This window comes from Xenopus laevis, chromosome 4S (genome assembly GCF_017654675.1).
Source record: "Xenopus laevis strain J_2021 chromosome 4S, Xenopus_laevis_v10.1, whole genome shotgun sequence".
NCBI lineage: Eukaryota > Metazoa > Chordata > Amphibia > Anura > Pipidae > Xenopus > Xenopus laevis.
In genome coordinates, this window is record NC_054378.1 from 43,991,906 (window position 1) to 44,013,164 (window position 21,259).

The 21,259-nt window shown below is 38.9% G+C and overlaps 1 protein-coding gene across 1 annotated transcript in view; it reads right to left on the bottom strand.

Annotated features, from left to right (window-relative positions):
• crispld2.S (cysteine-rich secretory protein LCCL domain containing 2 S homeolog) overlaps window positions 1-20,100 on the bottom strand; it is a 38,225-nt gene extending 18,125 nt beyond the window's left edge. Inside the window, exons 1-3 of the mRNA XM_041561181.1 lie at window positions 19,928-20,100; window positions 19,517-19,729; window positions 5,819-6,129 (exon numbers count right to left, since the gene is read on the bottom strand). Of these exons, the coding sequence (XP_041417115.1) occupies window positions 5,819-6,061 (243 nt within the window). The 5' untranslated portion in view covers window positions 6,062-6,129; window positions 19,517-19,729; window positions 19,928-20,100. The remainder of the gene's footprint in view (window positions 1-5,818; window positions 6,130-19,516; window positions 19,730-19,927) is intronic.
• Between the last annotated feature and the right edge of the window lie 1,159 nt (window positions 20,101-21,259).

The following is a 21,259-nucleotide window of genomic DNA, read 5'->3' on the forward strand; positions in this document are numbered from 1 at the left end:
ATGAAATTAATATACATGGCAGAAAAAATTAGGGCCCAAGTAGTATTACTTTGAATAAATCTCTCCAGTTATTCAATAGACAAACAAATAATTCCATGTTTAATTTTCATATTGAGAGGCAAGGACTTGAAGGTGAACTTCATGGGATACAAAAATTTGGGAACATCTCAATTTGCTGCCATTTTTTAATGCCTTACCCTTTATGCACCTTATATGATGTGTGCATGATACTGCCTGTTGACCCTTAACTATTTTTCCTTGCAATGGTGTCAGTAGCAGTGGAGAAAACAGAATCTGCTAATGAATCGGCATAAATAAACAGCAATTTTATGAGAAGGTAAAAAGCTGGGATTGGCATGGCTATTGGGAACTGGCAGCATGGGGAATAGTAGTCTTCACAAAGCTGGGTCAGAAACTAAACAGATTAAATCTATCCAAGGGCCATGCAGAGAGAAACAGGCCAAGACCATTTGCAGAGTGGAGTAGGAGGAAGTAGTCAAAAGCTAAAAAAATAATTCATTGGCAAGTCTACTAATGTTTGCTCTGGAAAACAGTGGCAATAGAGAGGGTGGAGAAATGACCTGCCCTCCCATTAGGTAGAGGGAGCCAAGAACAGTTAACCCAAAGTGAACTGTTACCCTCATTTGGCCAAAAGTGCTGACAGTATTCAACCTCTGTGCCTAACTGCAAAAAAACATATCATGCATATGTATTGTTTTAGCAAGAACTATACATCTCCGTAGAGCATTCTCGAATATTTATGCAACATATTTATGCAACAATGACAATATATTGCAGACAGCACACTCTTGTATGAGCAAATTACACTGGTTGATCTCTCCCCCCCCCCAATATGAGAGAATGTATTCTGCACACATCTGGTTGTACTAGCAGCTGCCAAGAAGGTTCACCACTGTCCAATTCATACAATGCAAACAACACCGTTCCAATATCAAACTTATTCTCTTTATAGTAGCAATGAAATCACTATAAAGTGCCCATTTTCTTGCTGGCTCCTTCTATGTTAAAGGACGATGAAACGGTAAACTGATAAAAGCTTTAGTGCAGTAGCACATTGTTTTCAGTAATTATGCATGGCAGAATATGGAATGGAATGGTAAAAGATAACATACAATGAATGCTTTGCCAAAGGTCAGTGCTTTGGAAAATATCATTTTGAAGTGCTAAAACCCAGTCCGTAATAGTGTATTGTGTGTGTATTTCTGAATATAAAAAAGTGTTGGAAGCATCTTGGATTCATTCAGTTGGGTGCTACCAATTCTTACATTCTTTTCTTGACAAGATGTTATAGCTGGAAGATATTAGTGGAGCACTACTGGAAAGAAAAGATGGCTGCATAGATTCTTAGCTACAGCTTGAATGCACATATTGATATAATGCAAGAATGCGCTATGGCCTGTTTTTAGATATAAGCAAAAATATGTTTCTGGTTAGATTCTGTTTCCTTATCTCGCTATGAAATACTCTAGGTTCTATTTGGTAATGTGGTAATTGGTGGGGGAAATTTGTATTCTTACCATGCCCTAAGCTCCTATGTTAAAAAAATTTTTTCTTGAGCCGGAACCAAAATAAACTTTCTAAAATTACTAGATCAATTTTGCCACATTTAGGTGTCAGCCCTTAACCTAGGGTATTCCATTAAAGGAGTAGTATAAATATGTATTTTGATATTTAAACAGCTAACATGCTTCTCAATTATAGGGTAACTGTTTTTATTGGCAAGGAAAGTGTAACAAGCAGAGTTAATTCCGTTGCATTGCATTCCAAATATGTATTTGGTGGGACCAGGGCATCAGTGCATCTATACAGCAACTCACACTCTCCTAAAATTCTCTTTTTTATGAAGTCACTTGAGGTCACATAGTGTAGGACCAAGAAATCACAACCCCAGGCTGTGCTTGTAGATGGCAATCATTCTGGGGTCGGGTGCCAACTCTGCCTTCTCTCTGTACTTTTCCATAATCACAGAATGAAGCTCTTTCTTGAAACTATTCTGCTCTGTGGGCAGAGATGTTACCTGCAATACACAGCCTTTTAGTTGCAGTTTTAGCACCTTCTTTTCCCTGCACCTATACTATTTCTATTTTTCTTTAAATTGTAATTAATTGATTATAAAGTACTTCATTGCTGCAGAATCTTATTATGTTCTAACATGTATATCTTAAGTCCCAGCCCCAGACAGGAATCTCATGATATTTTGGACAACTATATCCAAATCTGGCAGTTTAAAAGTAAGTTATGATCCAGCCCTATGAACAACTTAACAATTATTAATAACATTTACCAATGTACCAAGCTCAGCTTTTGTGTCAGTGGTAGTAATAAATAAGTAATAGCTGACCTCAAAGTGAACAGCTCAAAGTTATCTCCCTAAGCCAGTAATTTCAGTCATCTAATATACTGTAAGCGGTTGTGTCTCATTCATTTCAGATATCACTCTTAATATAAATTCCAGTGTTATTTATAATATAAAGATAATTGTAATGTAAGGGGATAGCAAGGGAAATAAGGAGCCAGGAGCATGATGGGAAACAAAAAACCCTCAACAAAAGAGAAGAGGAGAGCTAGGAGGAGGAATCAGCAGAAGTAAATGTACAGGTCTGACTCAATCAAACATGCTTATCACGGCCAACAACCGTTTGAAACATGACTAGAATTTGCAGTGTTATAGGCATTTGCAAACATTACTTTAAATATATATTTAATTTTGCTGCTACAGCAAAACCTGCAACTGGAAAGAAACGCTTTACTGAATGCAGGGCACCTACATATCTACAAGCCCCTGCTTCTAAATGGCAGTATGAAGTTAAAGGGGATGTTTACCTTTTGCAAACTCCTACCAGAGTCTTATTGTATCAAAAATGGATATTAAAGTTGGTTTATTTGCACCCCTTAGGGCTCTTGCACTTGTACCCCCCAGGGTCAATAATGATCCCTACTGAAATTGCTGTTCAGCCAGGACAGAAGTTCTGCCTCCCCATCACCCCATAGTATGCTCCATGGTATGTTCATCTAGTTCTGTGATCTTCAAAGTGCTGTAAACACTAGTTCTGTGCATGCCCAATACAACTTGTATACATGTGTGCTTGAATGTGGACTTTTATTTTATTCCCATCAAAATTCATCACATATGCCATTTGCCTGCGCAATTGCTATTTATCTAGTATAAGATATTTACAAACACCAAATCATGCGCACAAACATACCGAATTGGCATTTATAACATACACTAATGAGCAATATTATTTATATGAATACATACATAGAACACTGGCTATATTCATTTCAAGTAGGACATTTATAGCCATTTTTTTCTAAACATAATTTTAAACCCTTTCATTTTGACAAAGTCCCCTATAAAACCACGAGAAAGGCGCATTTAGCAAAGTCAAACATAAAACATTACCCATCAAGCCTCCAAGTAAACAGAGGTGAACAGTAGTTTTATATCCCAGGCCAACCCAAATATTCTCTGCTTTCTTGTTCCGTCTGTGAGTTTTTCTTCACAATCTGGCCCCATTCTAAACTTTCTCGAGTAGCCAGGCAAAGCTAGACTTCTGTTACGAGAATAGCTGCTGTTTAGCATAAGAGAGAAGAGTCCCTTTCACTAGATCACTGCTGACAAAGACAAGATGCTATACAGAACTGTACCGCAGCTGTTATAGAATGAGACTTTTTCGTAGAAATAAGAGCTTTTCATAGAATTTTTAAAATACATACCAGACATAGGGAAGAAATCCTGAGCTAAGGAATAGAAGCAAGAGGTAGAGATGCCCATATTTTAATAAATAGAGCCCATTTGTGCCTTCTCATTGGCCACAAATAAATAAAGGAGTAATTTGCATGTCTCCACCCATAATTTCTGAATTAAAGGTCTCTCTCCTTTAGTTTAGTTTAAAACCCTATGTGTGTGTGTTGCATAAGGCATTTCATAATATTTTTTTATTACATTTCATGCATTAAAGGAACAGTAACACCAAAATATGAAAATGTTAGTAATGAAAATATAATGCACTTTTATGCTGCACTAGTAAAATGGGGGTGTTTGCTTCAGAAGCTCTACGGGTAAGGGCACATGGGCAGATTTGGGGAGATTAGTTGCCCCGGCGACAAATCGCATCTTCTTCGGGGCGACAATCTCCCCGAACTGCCTTCCCCTACCTACCCGCTGGCTATAATGAAAAATCGACAGCGGGATGGCACTCGTGGAGCTTCTCCAGAAGTTGCTACACTAGGAAACTTCAGACGACTTCGGAAAATGAACCGGCCCCACCCCTGATGTCACTGTCCCGCCCCCAATGTCACTGGTCCTGCCCCCACATCTGATATCATCTGCCCTGCCCCCTTGCCCATTATCCAGTCCCAGAAAAGGTGTAAGCCCTTATTTGTAATCTTGATATGAGCCAAGCATGGCCCTCACCAATAGCCCTCACTGCACAGGCTGCTGTGGAAAACCTGGATTTACTTGCACCTTCTTACCCTGTGTCTAGGGTTGCCAGTACTTGCCACCTTTTCTGTGGCCAGAAAATGGGCAGGGAGGCAGATGACATCAGAGGCCGGGGTGGGGGCAGGGCCGATGACATCTGGCGGAGAGGAAATCCGGACAAGGAGGTTTCTCCCAGTCAACCCTTTCAAATACCAGGTTGTCTGGGAGAAATCCGGACAGGTGGCAACTTTACTTGTAGGTGCACTTCACTTGATTCATCAAAACAAAATGGCAGAGAGCACTGGTGATTCACATAGAAATGCGCAAGTGCAAGGTGTGACTTTAGAAAGAAGTACCATGTCAATAAGCTCAGTGATCATGGCAAAATTTAGAGAACCACTACTGCCCTAAATTAAATAAGCCTGTGGTGTGCATACCTGTACTTGTTCATTTCTGCATGCTACAGCTATTGAAAAATATTACACAAGTTTTGTATTGAAGCAATTGATATCAGCATTAATGTAAAAACTCTAGAACAATAAAAATCTTAGAAATAAAAAATTTCCATGAATCTCGAAAAATTTGCGGTTTTCCTATACTTCTAAAAAACTCAACATTTTTGGAGATCTAAGTGTAAAAAAATACATTTTGGGTTTAATTTAATTGTGAATTTCAACCAGTAACCTTAAAAAGTTTGTATATCTAGCACAAGAGGGAGCTATTCTTATAGGTGGATTTGCATGCTAATAAAGTACAGACTAACTAATACAGTATCTTCAGACATGATCACTACAAATTGCCCTGAAATATATCGTTTTAATCTGAGCTTCATGCTATTAGTTGTGTCACATTACTCATTGAAACCTGTGTATTGTAAAATGAAAAAATCTAAATAAAATAAAAATTCTGTATCCCTAGGTTGAAATATGAAGATTCCTATATTTTGAAGGAGGGATTACAGATATGGGACCTGTTATTCAGAATGCTCAGGACCTAGGGTTCTTCTGGATAACAGATCTTTCCATAATTCCATAATTTGGATCTTCATACCTTAAGTCTACTAGAAAATCATGTAAATTTTAAATATACCCAATAAGATGGTTTTGCTTCAATTAAGGGTTAATCAAATCTTAGTTTGGATCAACTACAATGTACTGTTTTATTATTATAGAGAAAAGGGAAATTTTTAAAAAAATTGGATAAAATAGTGTGTATAGAGTATGAGAGACAGCCTTTCCATAATTTAGAGCTTTCTGGATAAAATGTTTCTGGATAACAGATTCCATACCTGCATTACTCCTTTAATAAACAGCATGTTTTAATCTGTTATATAAAGTACAACTGAAAGCAGATTTGCATAAATGGACTTACCATGTACTCCATATTAGAAGCAGAAGGATGGACCTGGCCTCGCAGCTTGTTATGGAGCTGTATTATCTCTTCTTTGTCTGTCCTTGAAATGGCTCTTCTGGTTCTAGAATGTGGGGTTGCGTCCTTGTATTTACTGAGAAGGTTTTCCAAAAAAGTCGAATTTGGTGCAAAGATGCAGTAACACTGTTCCTTCAGAAGAAAGAAGAATCCAAGAGACAGAATCCAGTGCATGGCTGAACTCATAGGGATAACGGTTTGCTATTTTTATAACACTGATGTCAATGTTCTTTGGGGATTCCACTTCACAGATGCTGTTAACAAAATAAGAATATCAGTGCATTTATTCACATACTTAGTTGTTATACATGAGAGCCAGTTTGGCTAATAAAAGTGTGCACCAGTTGTGTTACCCATCGCCAACTAATAAGGCATTGGTAAAATATAGACTGGCTCCCATTGATTAAAGGCTCACATATCGGACGATAGGCTGAATTCTGAGTTCTATGAATTTGCCTGACAAAACATTCTGTGTCTTAGCATTTTGAGATTGTCAAGGCCCAGTGACACATGCGTATGTCAGTTCTACATCCAAGGTCAGTTTTATTGAAAGAACAAAGTCCTACTGTTTCAATACCACAAAAACAAAACATGCACATTTTGAAGAAAGCAAAGAATAATATATGTCATTGTCTATTTCTCCTTCTCCTTTGGGACCAAAAGGTTTTAATTCACTGATGATGTTTTATGGATAAACTTATAACACGATTTCCGCTTGCACTCCCTGGCCCTCCTTAGTGGATCCTGCTAGGTGCCCAGTCCTTGGGGGATACGGCAATCCCCATAATACAGCAATGCTCGAAGTTCAAAGTACTGGCACTCAATAGCAAATGCAAAGGGGTGATCCCCTACGTGTTTATTAGGTCATACAAAAGCACAACATTTCGGGGGCTTGCCCCTTCGTCAGGTGGATGGATAAACTTACCTAGCCTTTTCCACTGTACGGCCATAAAGGAAGCCATTATTTGTGTCATTTCTGAAGGCACAATTTCCCCCATAGAAGAACGAGATTTATGTATACTGGAGATTTATGTTGATAACATCTGATTTGGCCAGGTTAACTGAAAACCTGGCTTTTACAATTATACTTTAGGTTATTATTTGCAACGTCCCTCCTCCTTAGCCAGTGTGGTGATACATGATCCCCAAATCCTGGTGTCTATAAAAGTCACGTCCCCTTATATAATAAAAAACAAGCTTGCTCAGATGCAGTAAATGCTTACAACTGGTAAATGCTTCCGAATGATTGGTAGCTATCCAAATTAGAAAAGAATTGTCAAATATCTCTGTAAAGATTCTATAGCACTTAGTTTTGACATACTGTATCACAGTCTAGCGAAACTTCTTATTGCAGATAACCTTGTTAGCAGACAACTCAATGAGCATGTGTATGGGGCCCCTGTAATAGGGCGAGGGACCTGCATTTATAATAATCCAGTTGGGGGTCTGTTCAGTGCAATGTGACCTTTTATGTAAATGGCCAACCTAAAAATCAGCAAAAGGTCAATCTGCTTTAGCTAGATATTTAAAATATTGCACCAGGTGCACCTCCTTTGCCTGTATTGCTATGACCAGTCAGTCATTGCCTTTCTGTTACTATGTGGTACATTCTCCACTGCCATTATATGGGTTAAACAGTGGGATTTTGATTACTGCAGAACAGATGAAGGATAGATAAATAAATAATAATAGCCTTAAATAGCTGTCCTTTTGCTTAAGTGTGCCTCTGTTGCTGCAACCCAAACATTTAAGAGGTTTATGGGACAAACGACAGCTACATAAAAAATACCCAATTTCTGTGAACACTCCAAACCACATATGACGCACAGGGATGTTCTGTAACCAGTGCTTTGATATGAGAAAGCCAGAGGTGAAACTGTAGCCAGATACTTCTCTTGTTAATCATCTGTGGGAGAAGCTGTGACGGGAAAGGTTTGTGCTTCCCCCGGCTCTCTGTTACCAATATTTAATTTTAATCTAATGGGAATTTTTGAGAAAATGCCCTAGGAGTTCTGAGAGTCAAACAGTGCATTATAGTTTTGACTTGATGTAATTGCCTGCCCATTCATGTCTGAAACGCTATCCAAATGTATGTCTCGATCACTGAGCTATCCAGCCAGGAGGATGATGGGACCTATAGTTCTATAATAGCTTGAGAGACACCAGGTTGTTATAATCTTATTTGACAACCAGGGTCTTTGCTTTTCACAAGTTCAAAATAAAATTTACTATAGAAATACAACAGCTGCCATCAATAAAAGAAAATAATCGGTAATGGCATTGTCTTCAACAGATGCAGCATATTCTACTTAAAGGGAGGTACCAGGAAACCTCCTTGTGACCTCCTGCTCACCCAGCTATTTGGCTTGAATATCTATACTATACTTATTCTGGTTATGCTTATTGTGCATCATTACATTTTTGGAAGCAACAGATTTGATGATATGCCTCTAGAAATAAAAAAAAAATATTATTCTAAACTAGCAAGAACTGTTCCCTCACTCATCTACTGGCAGAGATGTGCAGCTGCTATTTATCTTTTTCTCAGGGAGAGTAAACTGCAGTTTCTTGGTAATAAATATGTACACAGAGTTTTTTTTCTTCTTCTCAGAAGCCTAAAACCGGAAATGTTTAAAAATGGACCCATGGAACATTCCAAAAGAGCCTTCTTTAAATGATGCAATAATATAGTGAATAAAGTACCCACTCTTGTAAATTATAAGGATATTATAAGTCACCGAGGAGTTTCATGACCATATAAAGTCATGGAACTCCGAGGTAACTTCTAATATCCTCATATTTTGCAATTGGGGGTACTTTATTTATTAAAATACACAAGTTTCAGTGAGTCATGTGACAGAAATGGCATCAGAACTCACCGTTTATAACTGATGACATCAGAACTCACCGTTTATAACTGATGACATCAGAACTCACCGTTTATAAGGATATAATTTACAGAATATTCATGGCTTTTGTGTATTATATAGTGAATAAAGTACCCCCTCTTGTAAAATATAAGGATATTATTAGTTACCGAGGAGTTTCATGACCATATAAAAACACGAGGCCGAAGGCCGAGTGTTTTTATACAGGTCATGGAACTCTGAGGTAACTTCTAATATCCTCATATTTTACAACTGGGGGTACTTTATTTATTATAATACACAAATTTTAGTAAGCCATGTGACAGAAATGACATCGCTACTCACCGTTTATAACTGATGACATCACTACTCACTGTTTATAAGGATATAATTTACAGGATATTCATGGCTTTTGTGTATTATAAGGTGATAAAATACAGTTGTATATTATGATTGATAATATAACATATGACATAAACTGACATATAGTGAATTACACATGCTGTACAATATAACAGTTAACTGAGAAAAGCATTTTTTTTTTTAGGAAACTGGTTTATTTTCTGCAGAGGTAGGTAGAAAATTCATTTCAGGGATAATGTATCCTCCTTTCATAAAATACAGCTTGTGGAATTCAGATGTGGCTGCTACTATCCTCTTATTTACAACATAAGGAAATCATATTTCATAATACACTACAAGTGTCCTATTTTTTTTCTCTCTAGTTGATAGGGTGAAAAATCCAGAAAAAAAGATTAAAACACCAGAATATAACCCAAGATCCCAGTGTTACAGGTGAGGAATGATAACCAATGAACTGTAATACACTATGCTGATGATTATTGTTTTGCACCTGACAAATGGTCTATGCTCACATCAGTGCATTACAATTATTGCCCAAACGGAACTGGCAAGATCAACAAAGAGAGCCCATATGGTATTATTCTCTTCCCAGTGCATGTATGTAGTGAGTGTAATGGAAAATGAGTGTACGTGTGTTTTCATAACAGGATAACTTTTATGATCAGTTTCTGTATAAGCTAAGGCTTTGTTTTATTGTCGGTTCCAGGCTACCTCATGTTGTGGTTAATAAAAGATACTGCTGGATACTGTACTTGCTGCGGTTTTTGGAACACAGTGTCAGCAGATGTGCTCTTGGAATGCTAGCTGGCAAACAGAGAATCACTTTAGGAAGGATATATATCACCAAGCCATAGCTTTCAATTATATTCTTTATCAGACACACAGACAGAGCTATTATTGCCTGACTTGCAACATACTGTACTTTGCAGTGAGAATTTTTTCAAAATATCATTGTATATCATGGCTATTCATATCCATAATACTTTTTCTTACAGCTAATTGATAGATCAACATCTGAATCATATCAAAGAAGGACATCACTTCTGTAAAAAAGGCATGTTTTATTGCAGTGTCTTGCAGATATCAATGGCCTAACAAGTTTCAGGGATCAATCCGTTGGTTATAGGAAGCCTATGACTAAGAGATTGATTCCTGAAAGGCGTTAGGCCATTGATATCTGCAGGACACTACAATAAAACATGCCTTTTTTACCAGAGTGATGTCCTTCTTTAGTTTTTTGTACTTGACGACAGTGGGGACGCTCTGGACAGAGCACCCGGTTATATACAAGAGCTGCTAAGGGACTGAGTTTAGACCGGAGCCTTTTGTTTTCTTGTAACCTCTGAATCATATCAGTCTGATTTAATAAGAATGAAGAAACAGTATTAAACTTTAACTTTAAAGTTACATACCATTTTCGTTAGTTAGTATTTGAAACTAATGGGATTAAAATGGAATATAAACTTTTTCATTGCCACACTTAGTAGGGTGCTATTAGTTGAGGTGCTGGCCTGGCCTGGTCCACTCAGGTTATGTAGGACTCTCTATTCTATGGGGTAGATTTATCAAAGAGTGAAGTTAGAGATCTCCACAGTCCGCAGAATGAAATACAGCCTCTCTCCATTCATTTCTATGGGGTTTTTAAAGGCGTATTTATCAATTGGTGATCTTTCAGTTTCACCCTTTGATAAATACGCCATTAAAATCCCATAGAAATAAATAGAGAGAGGCGGTATTCCACTCTGCGGACTGTGGAGATCTCTAACTTCACTCTTTGATAAATCTACCCCTATGACTCTTCAGCTGTACAGCTAGCAGTACTGAATTCTCAGTACCCACTGAATAATTTAGGTTGTCCATGTATGCTTAACTTTGTAGTCCACCAAGAGCTGCATGTTCATAAACACTATTATATAGTGTTGACATCTTGCCCTGTTATAGTTGCTACCTCCAACCTTTCCAATATATAGCCACAAGATAGTCTAAGGGTGTTAGTAACTATGACCTTTGTGAAGAGTAACAAAAATAAACTGTTCAGTATACAGATCCACTCCCTATCAATTCTAAAGGAGTAAAAAGTTGACAAAAATCAACAGTACATTGCCATGGTAATGTAACGCTAATCTGGGCTATCCAGACCACATGTAGTTAAGTGTCCAGCTAGTTACATTAGACTCACACTTCAGGATTAGGGCCTTTGCTAAGTGGAAGATTCCCATAAATGTGTAGTGGACAGGTAAAAATTCAGACTACAAGGATAAGGCATAGGACAATGCGGCTGATTAAAAACATTTGTTTTATGGGGAGTTTTGGTTCTCTCTTATTTCATCGCCTGTTTATCTGAAGCAATGACCTGGCCAACAGGTATAATAATTATAAGTATAATTACAAGTGGCTCCAGTAACATAACTACCCCCACCGAGCCTGCAACCAGGCTCCCCACCCCCCTCCAAAAGCAATTTTTGCAGCGTATTGATGCACATGCAATCCACCGATGGGCCCTGATACAGTCGCACCTCCAGTAGTTCCGCCACTGAGTGACTTCCAATGCTATAACACTGTTAAATGCATTTTTACATAGCTCCATAGAAAATTTTGCAACTATAACTTTTCAGAACATTCTAAGAACGCACAATTCTGTTCAGAAGATGAGAACATTTACATTTAGATATGCTTGGGCTACTGTATAGTAAAATAGAAATGATTGGACACCAGGAGGTTCTTATGGTGAAACAAAAGAGTGGTTGTTTATTGTTACAAGAACAATGACCCCAGGTTTCCTTACATCAATTGAGGTATTAGCAGAGGTAACATTTAGATGTTGGTAGAACAGGCAGATATACTTCAAAGTGGTCTGGATCCCACCCAGTGGAGTAGTCAGGGAGAAGGAGTCTAAGGGGTCCGTTTACTAAAGTGCGTTAAAAATATTCGCACAATTTATAGACAGAATTTTCGCCAAATATGTTATCGCCAGTTTACTAACCTGCGGTAAATATAAATTTGCGAATTTTCTTGCGCAAGAATAATTGTTCGCCAGTTATCGCATTCGCTGAAAATAACGCTACGTACATATTAACGCTTGGGGGTCCGTTTACTAAAGTGCGTTAAAAATATTCGCACAATATATAGACAGAATTTTCGCCAGATATGTTATCGCCAGTTTACTAACCTGCGGTAAATATAAATTTGCGAATTTTCTTGCGCAAGAATAATTGTTCGCCAGTTATCGCATTCGCTGAAAATAACGCTACGTACACATTAACGCATGGTTTACTAAACAGCGAAATGTGCTAAAGACAAAATTAAAGCCAGAATATTCGCAAACTTTTACCGCCACCTATGTAGTGGCGTAAAAGTATTTTTTCCGCCAGAAAATTCTCAAGGGGCAGGAAATATCCCATAATACTGTTTTTTTTTACCCATCATTCTTTGCTGACAGGAGAGAGAGATCTGTAGCTATTGCTGACAGGATGTTTTGGCTTCTGCTTCTATCTGGTGCAACAGCAGCAGTTTCAGCTCAGAGTCGTATTATTGGCAGCGGGCATCACAGTCCAAGGATTCGTCAGCCTCTACACTTTTCTGGTTTCATTTTGATTGGCTACATTAAATTGTGCATTTCTATGAAGCAAAGAGATTGACTGGGATGATTTCTTGTTCATATGATTCTATTGGCAGAAGGGTTTATATGATGCATACATGTTTGATTGGTGTTACTCTGGTGATGTTGTTGGATGGTATAATCATCAGTCAATAAAGTTTATGAGTTTTGAAGGTGCATTTCTGGCCATAAATGTCACAGTAAAAATTGCCATAATAAACGCCATAAAACAAGACTATTTTATAGCATAAATATTCGCAAAAACGTAATTTTTCGCCAGAAAATTTGCAACTCGCTAAAATTACCGCTAACGTAAGCTGGTTCCTTAACGTAATTACCGCAAGTGATTGCAATGACATCTGAGCGTATCGCTGTTTAGTAAACTTAGTCGCTGCGAATATTCTGGCGTAAAAATATTCTCAGCGATAACATGCGGAAACTTAAAGTCAGATTTACCGCACTTTAGTAAACGGACCGCTCAGTTTACTAAACAGCGAAATGTACTATAGACAAAATTAACGCCAGAATATTCGCAAACTTTTACCGCCATCTATGTACTGGCGTAAAAGTATTTTTTTCGCCAGAAAATTCTCAAGGGGCAGGAAATATCCCATAATAATGGTTTTTTTTACCCATAATTCTTTGCTGACAGGAGACAGATCTGTAGCTATTGCTGACAGGGTGTTTTGGCTTCTGCTTCCATGTGGTGCAACAGCAGCAGTTTCAGCTCAGAGTTGTATTATTGGCAGCGGCATCAAAGTCCAAGGATTCGTCAGCCTCTACGCTTTTTTGGCTTCATTGTGATTGGCTACATTAAACTGTGCATTTCTATGAAGCAAAGAGATTGACTGGTATGATTTCTTGTTCATATGATTCTCTTGGGTTTATATGATGCAGACATGTTTGATTGCTGTGACTCTGGTAATGTTGTTGGATGGTATAATCATCAGTCAATAAAGTTTATAAGTTTTGAAGATGCATTTCTGGCCATAAATGTCACAGTAAAAATTTGCCATAATAACCGCCATAAAACAAGACTATTTTATAGCATATATATTCGCAAAAACTTAATTTTTCGCCAGAAAATTCGCAACTCGCTAAAATTACCGCTAACGTAAGCGGGTTCCTTAACGTAGTTACCGCAAGTGATCGCAATGACTTCTGAGTGCATCGCTGTTTAGTAAACTTAGTCGCTGCGAATATTCTGGCGAAAAAATATTCTCAGCGATAACATGCGGAAACTTAAAGTCAGATTTACCGCACTTTAGTAAACGGACCCCTAAGCCTGAAACCCTATCCAATGTGTTCCCTTCACTAAAGGCAATCAAGAAGCCTTGGGAAGCTACTCCCTGCTACTAGGGTTGCCATCCAGCCAGGATTTTACCAGCCTAGCCGGAAAAAAACCTGCCAGGGCCGGGGCCGGTATTACAAATTTACCGGCAATGTAGCTGCCTGTAATTTGTAATACCACTTACAAAAGACTTTGCCTGCCGGTGAAAACTTACATTTTCTTTGGCTTCGGCAATGTGTCCCCGCCCCCTTTGAGGCACTACCCCAGTGACTCCGCCCTTTTTGCATCACGTCCCATCGGCTCCACCCTTTTTTGCATCACGGTCCGCCCCTTTATTCCCACTGGCCGGTAATTTTTTTTTTTTAAAAGAGGTGGCAACCCTACCTGCTACTGATCCTCGATGAAGCACACAACTGCTCTTTCTATATAATCTCTCTATTTTACTTTCCTAGAGAGTCTATTACAGAACTATCCTGTTCTAGTTAAACCTCGTTCATGGAGTTCCCTGGTTCCAGACTTACACACTAAACGTGCTGTCCCTTTAGGGCAATGGCTTTACTGGGCCTTGGTGTCCCCAGGCTAAATGGGAACAACCAGTCAATCAGGACACCAGCTGCCAAAGAGGAAGATCCACCCCTTTCCAAACACTATACTGAAATGGTTCTCTTTCCCCCAACTAACACCAGTAGCATCCCCGAAGTATTGATCATAGTTAACAATTCCACTATCACCCCCTCTCCCCAGGCCCGGTGCCTTGGGGTTATCCTAGATTCTGCCCTGTCATTCACTCCTCATATCCAGTCACTTATTAAATCATGTCACTTCCACCTAAGGAACATATCCAAAATACGATCATTTATCACCCAAGACGCTGCCAAAATTCTTATTCACTCTCTCATCATATCGCGTCTAGACTACTGTAACTCTCTTTTAATTGGCCTCCCCCTCCAGAGACTGTCACCTCTCCAGCCCATAATGAACACTGCTGCGAGGCTCATACACCTCAGCAACCGCTCCTCCTCTGCCTCGCCATTCTGTCAATCCCTGCACTGGCTTCCGTTACCTTTCAGAATCAAATTCAAATTAATGACACTGACTTTCAAAGCACTTCACAACTCTGCTCCACCCTACATCTCTGAACTCATCTCTATATACTCACCCACTCGCTTACTACGCTCCTCTACTGACCTGCTACTCAACTCTTCTCTCATTACCTCCTCACATGCTCGCATTCAAGACTTTGCAAGGGCTGCACCCCTCCTCTGGAACGCTCTTCCACGGTCTGTCCGACTTTCTCCCAACCTTTCTGCTTTCAAAAAATCTCTGAAAATGCACTTCTTTCGAGAAGCCTACCCTCACTCTGCTTAACTACCAAACGCAACACCACATACAATACCACATTTCTCACCCACTCAATTCGATCTTGCCCACTCCCACACCTTGTGTATTACTCCCTTCCCTTTAGACTGTATGCCTATGCACAGGGCCTTCCTCACCTTTTTGTACCTGTATTGATTGTGATGTTTGTTACTCCAGATATTCTATGTATGTAATTCATGTGATGTAGTTGTATAATCACATTTACTTTACAGTGCTACGCAATATGTTGGCGCTATATAAATACATGTTAATAATAATAATAATAATAATATATTGAAGTGTGGTAGGAAGTGGTCATTACATCTCTTGGCCAATAACACTGGTTATGCAAATATAACTAGATACATGGGCTTTTGCCCAGCAACTAGGGAGAAAGGAGGAAGGGTAGGGATTTAAAGCTATAGGAGCATATGTAAACATTACCATTGTCATGGTAAACAAAGTATAAAAAAACAAAGTAGCTATAAACTGTATATTTAGGTATGGATATATTACTGGGAGCTGTCATATTGCTTGTCTTCATATAAGGATTCAACTAAGACATCTACAAGCGGGTAGCGCACACGGGTGATATGCTGCTGTGAATTTTAATGAATACCCAATAAATTGTGCATTTTTTACTTTTAATCACTGGCTTCCTTGGTGCTCCGTTTTTTTGCACAAAGTCTGAAGGAATTTGGTTTGTGGGATCGCGGTTTATGTGTAGCACACTGGATCCAAGTTGCTCCCACTGAAATATACATTTATCTACATATATATAGCAGCACCTATAGCTATCTATAGTCGCTATGTAGGAATCCTCAAGTGAAGCAATCAGTATGGCAGCATATATCAAACTAAAATGGAATTTTAACCACAGTATCTTCACAAAAACTTAAAAAAGAAAATAATAAAGTTAGGCTCTGGGGCAGTGACACACATGCTCCTGCTGAAACAACCATTTTAGCAGCTGCAATGGAAATCTGGCATCCAGAGTAGACCCTGTTTGGGTCTAAACCCTAATAACTAGGGTTGCCACCTGGCCAGTATTTTACCGGTATGGCCAGTAAACATTACACAAACCACTAATGACTCCAATAAGTACAGGAAAGTGTCCAGATATCGATTAAACAAGTAATAGCTATGACTATAGTCCTGTGAGGTCACTTGTTAGTTCCATTTTGTACCTATCCCACCACACAGCACACAGCAGAGGAATCTCATTCTTGCTAGAGTGTAGCTAATGTTACACTGTGCTGTTTCCAGTCCCAGAGTCACTCGTTTGGGTGTTTTGTGTCTCGGTGTCACAGCAGATGAAGCTCATGCATTTCAATAAGGCATGCCACACACAAACTCTGTCCTGTGGCAGTACATTTTAGACCAGCCAAAATTTCGCTGTGCATGGAAAATTCTAAGAAAGTCCTATTCATAATTAAATGGAATACATGTGTTCAAATCTCATTGAACCGTATAGGAAAAAAAACCACAAGGAAAAAGAAAAATGTGAAATTAGAACAAGTAACAAGACTCAGAACCACTGTACTCAAATAAAAAAGTAGTACAGACATGTGGCCACTTGGCACCCTATTACACTATACTACAATGTTGGATTATGCTACTGTCTGCCTTTGTATTCACTGCGAAACAGTGCGTTGTCTTAATTGTCCTGATAAAAAACAAGTGACTGAAAATCCATAGACATTGATAGGAAATGTTGAACATGCAATGCTCCACCAGACTATCTAAAGACCAAAACACCATAAATTGAAAACATACACATATATATTTACATCCAGCACCTACAAATAAAATATTTCTTGGCTACAAATGTTTTCTTTCTATAACTGTAGAGCAGCATGAATGCCATTTGATCCCTCTTTAGCTTCCTGTGTAAGAATGTAACCAAAGTATTATTAAACACAGTTTATCTGCTGTGTAGGTGGGTGCCCTATACAACTTAAATGGCTACCCCTATGGCTACACAGCAGCTTATTAACACAGAGTATATTTGAATTTCTGAAGCACACACGTGTGTACTAGTAAAAGTTAACAGGACATTAAGGGCAAGGCAAGATGTGGCGTTTTTAAAAAAAAAGCTCCGCCACGTGTAAATACGCATAAGCTGCAGTACCACTGAAACTAATGGAAAACGCACTATGGCAATTGACAAAGGTGCTTGCAAGCCGAAATCAGCCACAGGATGCCAGTATTGGCGTTTTTCAGCAGAAACGCCAATACATCAAGAAACTATGAAATCAATAGACTCTATGGGATCTGCACGTTTCAAACCACACTTTGCATAAATACGCAGCGTATTTTAAATATGGCATCCAAATTCTCAATGAGAACAATGAGAAGTGCATGTTGGGAAAAGAAACCTACGTGCTGAAAAACACATGAAAAACGCATGTTGACGGTCGCTTGTGGTTTCAGTGACATATTTACGCCCGGCGTTTCTTTTTTAAAAACGCAACGTAAAAACGCCATGTCTGGCCTTGCCCTTAAATGGACAGAAACCTTTTAATTGTTTGCTATTGCTGCTTCTTTAAAGAGATACTGACATCAGAAAATAACCCTTTTTTTATTATCGATTATAACATTGCCTTTGAATGCTATTTAAAATTTTTCCATAATAATCTTTCCATAAAAGAGGGGGCTGCCATATTTGTGCAGCAGTAGTCCATTAGGATTAGAAAGAATTTCTTAAAAAAGCAGAACTATCAGCGAAAAACGATCAACATCACCTATAGGTAGGGTTACAACGTTTGTAAAAAATTTTTGCCGGCCAGCGGGGGGCGGGAACTGAAGGGTCGGGGCTGCGATGCAAAAAGGGGTGGGGCCGCGATGCAAAAGGGGCAGGCCACATTGGGGAGGGCAAGATATGGAAAAAAAGGTAAGTTTCCACCCGAGGGCAAGGCCTTTTCTTAAAGGTATTACAAATTACTGGCAGCTACATTGCCGGTAAATTTGTAATACCAGCCCTCGCCCTGGCAGGTGTTTTACCGGCTAGGCCGGTAAAATACCGGCCGGGTGGTAACCCATCGTAACTCTTAGGGGCAGATTTATCAAGGGTCGAAGTGAAAATTCAAAGTAAAAAAATTTGAATTTTGAGCTATTTTTGTGTACTTTGACTATCAAATAGGAAAACATTTGATTCGAATTTGAAAAAGCTCGATTCGAATTTAAAAAAAATTAGATTCAAATTTGAAAAAATTAGATTCGAATTTGAAAAAAATGTGATTATTAGAATATGGAAATTTATTATGTCTCTTTAAAACTTTGACCATTCGCCATCTAAAACCTGCTGAATTTCTGTTTTAGCCTATGAGGGACCTCCTAGAACCTATTTCGAGTCAGTTGGTGGACATTGAAAAATTGAAGATTTTTAGGGCAAATACTTTGTTTCGAATTTGATTTGAATGCAATAAAACTTCAATACGAACAATTCGAATACAACCTATTCCCCCGAAGTTAAAGACTTAGATTTTTTGAGTAGATTTCGTTTGGTCGTTTTTTATTGGAATTTCGAAGTTATGGGAGTTGAAAAAAAAAAAACTCCCATTACTTCGAAATGCGACCCTTGATAAATCTGCCCCTTGATGTAGATTAATACCTTGAAAAGAAATATTTTTGTGTCCATATCACTTGATTATTTCTCAATTGCTTGGAGGCAGAAGTTTAAGGATAAAGGATTTTCATTTAGACTGGGAGAGGATGCTGAGGGTTGTAGTTCATGCACACATGAAAACATAAACCTAATTAACTAATAAATCAATAAGTTGAATTTGTGCCAGAAACATATCTACAAATAGAATGAACTGCCCATGCCATCTGCTAATAGGTTTTTACCAGAGGGAACTTGTACAGTTCTCTGGGATTATATCTCTTACGGATATAATTATCAGAGTGAAAAAAGAGGATTCACTAAAATCCTAGACAAGTGAATAGAAAGCTATGGATTTCCTCTCTGCTGAACTGTGCTGAACTCTGTTTTCACCCATTGATTAATGTCTTGAGATCTTAAATCTTCCAGTCCGTACAGCACATACAGCTAAGCAGCTGCCCCAGGGACTTAAATACATATATTGTGTTTGTTTAATCTGAATGAGCAAAGCAGATTTGATTCAAAGAGACATGATTCTTCCATTGCCCCTGGTTCTTACCTTGGCAGATGCCCCTGGTAAAGCTGCAGTTCTACTGGCACAGGTAATGGACTGGGTTCACAGAGGGAGCTCTGTCCAGGAGTAGAATCTCAGCTGCTTCTTCTGATCAGGTTGGCTGTGGGCTTGCCACTATTTATACGTTGTTAGCAGAGGAGAAGACACAACGTTTGATCATATCCTGGAAGTCAGTTTTCTTGGCAAAGTTCCTTTTTACTGACAAAAGAGAAAAAAAAAAGAGAGAGTGTCATCAAGTATCTCCTTTTCCAAGCACCAAGCAAGATAAGCATCAGCTCCTAGGAAATATTACTTCACTGCAGAGGGAGCTGGTACTAATTAGAAAAACATGAAGAGATAGTGCCCTGTGCTGTTCTATGGGCAGCAGTATATAGAGAAGTAATACAGGCAACTCACAGCAGCAGCAGCAGCACCTCCCCTGCTCAATCCAACATGTGCACTTTGTCCCTGCGACTTCTTTCTGCTCCGACTGCTCAGCACTCTGACAAGGGAATGCTTTATATATGGAATGTGTAATCTTATCCTCAGACAGGGAAATGCAAAAATGTAGCTGCATTTAACCTACCACTAAAGGGACAGGATAGCTGGTTGCACAACAACTACTTTATAGCTACTGTCCTGACAGTCTTAAAGGGAAAGTTCACCTTTACATTACCCTACCCTAACTTTTCCATTAAATGTTCTAAATTAGAATTTTATTTTGAACAATGAGCCTTCCTATTCTGTTTTTTTCCAGCCTGCAGCTGAGTATCCTCTCCACGGTCTGGGTCACTGAATCTTGCAACCAAAAATCACATTGACTGTGTGACTTTAGCTTGATTTTTATTCTTATTTGTATTTCATTTCTCTTTATTTTCCATTTTGATATGAAACAGCTTAAGGGAAGAGACACACGGGAAGATTCGGGGGGAGATTTAGTCGTCTGGCAACTAATCGCCTCTTCTTCAGGCAACTAATCTCCCTGAAAAGCCTTCCCGCCGGCTAGAATCTAAATCGCCGGCAGGATGGCACTTGGAGCAATTAGTTTTCCGAAATGGCCCGAAGTTTCCGCGACAGGCAATTTCGGGCTACTTCAGAAAACAAAGCTATCCGAGTGCCATCGCGTCGGCGATTTCGATTCTAGCAGGCAGCAAGGCTTTTTGGGGAGATTAGTCGCCCAAAGAAGAGGCGATTCCCGTGTGTCTCTGACCATAGGAATTCTAGGGTAATTAACCCTAGAAACCAGATAACAGAATTCCAAGCATGAGAGCTGCAGAGCCAAAAAGTAAATAATTCAGTTGAACTGACAGCATCCTTCCCCTGCAGCTCAATCTGCTGCTAATGACTTGACTAAATGTAGGGGCTTGCCGGCTAATTAAAATGAAACAGGCTAGAATATTGCTGCGGGGAGAGCTTTGATTGCAATCATTTCAGTTGGGAGGGATTGTTTTCCCCCCTTAGGAACCAAGTTCGAAAATAGGTTGACGTAAATATTAACGTTTAGAAGTTAGTCTTTCCTTTCTACATAAATATTTAATGATCATGAATAATCACCAGTAGGGGGCAGCATCTGATTACAGCAGGTTTTAAGGTTTTAGGACTGTATAAATCCACACATTCTGTTGTGGAAGGTAATATTATCACTCACAGCCACTCGTTTATTGTCTACACATACTAGTAAGTTCTATATACTGGAAGAGGCATTTCTGCCAGTGAGCCTATATTGAAATGTATTATTGTGGAGAATTT